Consider the following 3556-nt stretch of genomic DNA (forward strand, 5'->3'; position numbering starts at 1 on the left):
TTTCAGGTCAATAATTATCAGGTCGTTTATCGTGTCGAGGTATTTTAGGTCGGATCGTTTGGGTCATTTCGGAGAAGGACTTTGCTTAAAACAAGTCAATTCAAATTATTTCGAGTCTGTTGGATTTTTTGGGATCACTCAAAGTCAGGTCATTTTGTGTCGAATAAGTTCGGGTCTATCGAGTACATTGCGGGTGAACCTTATCAAGTCGCATCAACTTTACCAAACCTAGATTTAGGACACGCTCATATGTCTTAAAGAAATTGTTGGCTGAGGCGTGCTTCGTGCCGTCTAGGCGTGTCTAGCCCCCCAGGTATTGCCCAGGCGCGGGTTAGGGGGCCTTCGTGTCGTGCCCGTGCCCATGCCGTGTCTGACCTGACTCATCTCTTCCCCCGTGGCCCGGCTTCGTGCCACTTTTGTGCTTGAGGTGTCTTTAAGTATTTTTTTAATTATTTACATCTAATCCATCGTGCTTTCATCATAAGATGGATAAAGCAAAATAGCAAATGTATTGTAGCAAAGTTTTAGAACGAGTCTTGGAAATCCACTATCCAACTTAAAGACCCTGAATAGTATTTTGTTTGTGTATAAAGTAAATTTGGTAGGGTCCTATATATATTTGCTGATAATTTAATGGGTTTGAGAGATAAATTGGAAAAATAAAAGGGTTTAAGTTGAGTTTTTAGGATAAATAAAATTTTATTGTTTTAAAGATTCTTATTTAATTTGTGGATAAACATAATCTAATACTCGTATGCACTCCCGAGCATCCACAATACACTTCACACATGGTCGATAAAAAAAACTTGAAATTTAAAGTTCAAATTTTCGACATTTTCTCGAGCTAAAATAATTCCCAACGATATGCACCCTCGTTGGTTATAAGTAAGTCTAGGCCTTTATATCACTTTTCTCATATGCCTCCATGAATTCATACATTTGGTCGAAAAGATCATCTTCGGTAGCATCATAATCCAATTTCAATGTGTCTAATACCCTTTTTCTCTTGTGATTTAGCCTCTTTCCCATGTTCATGATTCTAACCGGCGACACAAAACTTCTAACATGAGGAGCGATATACCGTATTGATCTCGAATCCTCTTCCCTCCAATCATCCTCCAATTTCATCTCCATGACCCTGAAGCCTGTACATCCAATGTCGTGGCTAAAGACGTCGGTTGGACGCCATCCCATGTAACCAAACAAATGGCCATTCTCTGAGGTACCAATAAGCGTTGGATAATTATCGTACAAAAGCGAGATTGAAAATTTATACCTGTTTATCCATATGGCCTTGGTTTTGTCTTCCAACACCCACAGTTTGTTATTATGTACATATCCTACCGTGTGACCCATGCTTATTAGACTACTACTCACAATTTTTACCCGGGTATCACTATCACACGTCACATGAATACGATCGAATACTGGAGGACCAGGAATAACATGAAATTTTTCGAAAATAATATCAAAAAAATATAAATCGGAATCTTCCAGCCAAAACAGATTCCCTTGACATTGAGTATGTGGATGAATATACCACCAAGTGTTCGGAACATTTTGTATTTTCCTCCAAATGTTGGAACCAAGTGTGCAAATCTCGGCCACGTTTGATCCTACCGTGTGTCCATTGTTTTTTAATTCTCCCAGCTTAAGAATCTGGTATTCTTTGATGGACGGTGAATAACTAAAGATGAAACGTAGAGAGTCCCATCTTATAAATTTGTGATCATAAGGAACCTTAACTTCCTCTCCTATATGGGGATTGAAAATACGAAAGTAACACCATTGACTCGAATAGGCAAATATTAAACCTCCACCTGATTGAAAATCTTCCCATAAATCAGGTTCGTACTTCTCAAATGAGTACTCAAAGATTTTGGAGGTACTAACATGACCATGTGATTGTTCCACAAAATAATATGCTTTTTTCTGTAACAAACATTTGGGCATTGCAGTAAAAAGATATCCAGGTGGTTTCTCAAGTGCATGAGTTAAATGTAAATCGACAAACTTGGGGTCAGTCAGAAGGTTGTACCAAAACTTACTCGAGCACCTCAGCTGTTTGATTGAGCTGAATGGTAGCATCAGTGCAATGTATTGCAGGATTTCACAAGGAAGGCGTCTAAGGCGATCAAAATATCCTTCAACCATCTTGTTCGTTGAGCTGATCATATGTACAAGAGACTTAGTATATTCGAGGTCTTAATAATAACAGGTTTAAAATTTTGGGCTCTTATATATTCTCGGCAATGTTTGAACTTATTATGCATGAGCTTCAAAGAATCAATCTTTCTTAAAACTACAATTAATTAATTAAGCAGCTAATTAAAAGTTGCGAGTATTAAATTTAAATATAATTGAATTTACATGATCATAAGACATGCTGGTAATTTCTATCACTTCACACAAATATGGCAGTAATTAACAATTGGGTTTATCATTCTTAGACTCTCCTTTCATCTTCATCTCAATTTCGAGTTTCGAACCAATATTTTCTCACAATATACAATAAATATACAATATACAAATCACAATATGAAAGTTTGAAATTTTGAATGTACCTTAGGGCGCACGTCGGTTTCTCTCAAAGATCACCAATTTGCACCATGCAACGGCGGCTAATTTGTAGAGACCGTCCTGCATAATTATTTATATTTATTATTTAAATCGTGCCCTAATACTAATGGGTCGGGCTAAACCGAATTGAATATGGAGTAGATATTTGTGAAACTTTCCCATTTAAAAATCCGGATTTTAGAGCTTAGCTTTAGAGGAAAACTGATATGGTTACAACTAGGGGTGCTAACGAGCCGAGACAGCTCGCGAGCTACTCGAGATCGGCTCGGTCAAAGCTCGGTCAAAGCTCGGCTCGTGCGAGCTCGACTCGGGCTTGGGCTCGGCTCGAGAGCTTAACGAGTCAAGCCGAGCAAAGGCTGGCTCGACTCGAAAAGCTCGCGAGCAGCTCGAATTTGTGCGATTACATAAGATATTACTCATATTTTGTAAAAATATTTTATCATGAGTATATTTTTGTATCACACATAACAAATGTCTCGCTGATTTGCGAAATATTTTTACATATAATTTTCGAGCCTTGTTATTAAAAATATTGAAAGAAAAAAAATAAAAAATAAACAGTTTTATATAGGCTCGATTTGGGCTCGAGTTTGGCTCGAGCTCGCGTTAAAGCTCGCAAGCTTTATAACGAGCACGTTTTTTTGAAGCTCGAGATCGGCTCGAGTTCGAGTTTTGGTTCTTGAGCACAAGCCGAGCAAGGCCAAGCTCGGGCTCGGCTCGGCTCGTTAGCACCCCTAGTTACAACAAGGGCACAAAATTACCTTTCAACAAAAAAAATAAAGAGAAGGTAATAATTGGGGAAAAGGAAATAAGAGTTTGATCATCCAAACTGGCTCTTAAATAAATAGTTTTTTTAATAAAAATGGTCACTATTGGCGATCTGAGTACGTATTTGATGGGGCATATTCTGCACCGCTGACCAAGTCAACATATTGAGCAAGGTCAAAGATATTCACAGCAAAGTCAACGACTTAGA

At 38.1% G+C, this 3556-nt stretch overlaps 1 protein-coding gene across 1 annotated transcript; it reads right to left on the reverse strand.

Moving 5' to 3' along the window:
* Positions 1–688: 688 nt before the first annotated feature.
* Positions 689–2636, reverse strand: LOC141658539 (putative F-box protein At5g42430). Its single transcript, XM_074465468.1, has 2 exons — positions 2565–2636; positions 689–2167 (listed from the first exon to the last, which is right to left on the reverse strand). Exon 2 carries the CDS (start codon positions 2152–2154, stop codon positions 892–894), a length of 1263 nt encoding a protein of 420 aa, XP_074321569.1. The 5' UTR covers positions 2155–2167; positions 2565–2636; the 3' UTR covers positions 689–891.
* Positions 2637–3556: the final 920 nt, after the last annotated feature.

The sequence above is a fragment of the Silene latifolia genome, chromosome 6, assembly GCF_048544455.1.
Source record: "Silene latifolia isolate original U9 population chromosome 6, ASM4854445v1, whole genome shotgun sequence".
NCBI lineage: Eukaryota > Viridiplantae > Streptophyta > Magnoliopsida > Caryophyllales > Caryophyllaceae > Silene > Silene latifolia.

What these genes read in the sequence shown, in the direction of transcription:
- LOC141658539 (XM_074465468.1), bottom strand. Translation starts at nt 2,154, where the DNA reads ATGGTTGAAGGATATTTTGATCGCCTTAGACGCCTTCCTTGTGAAATC.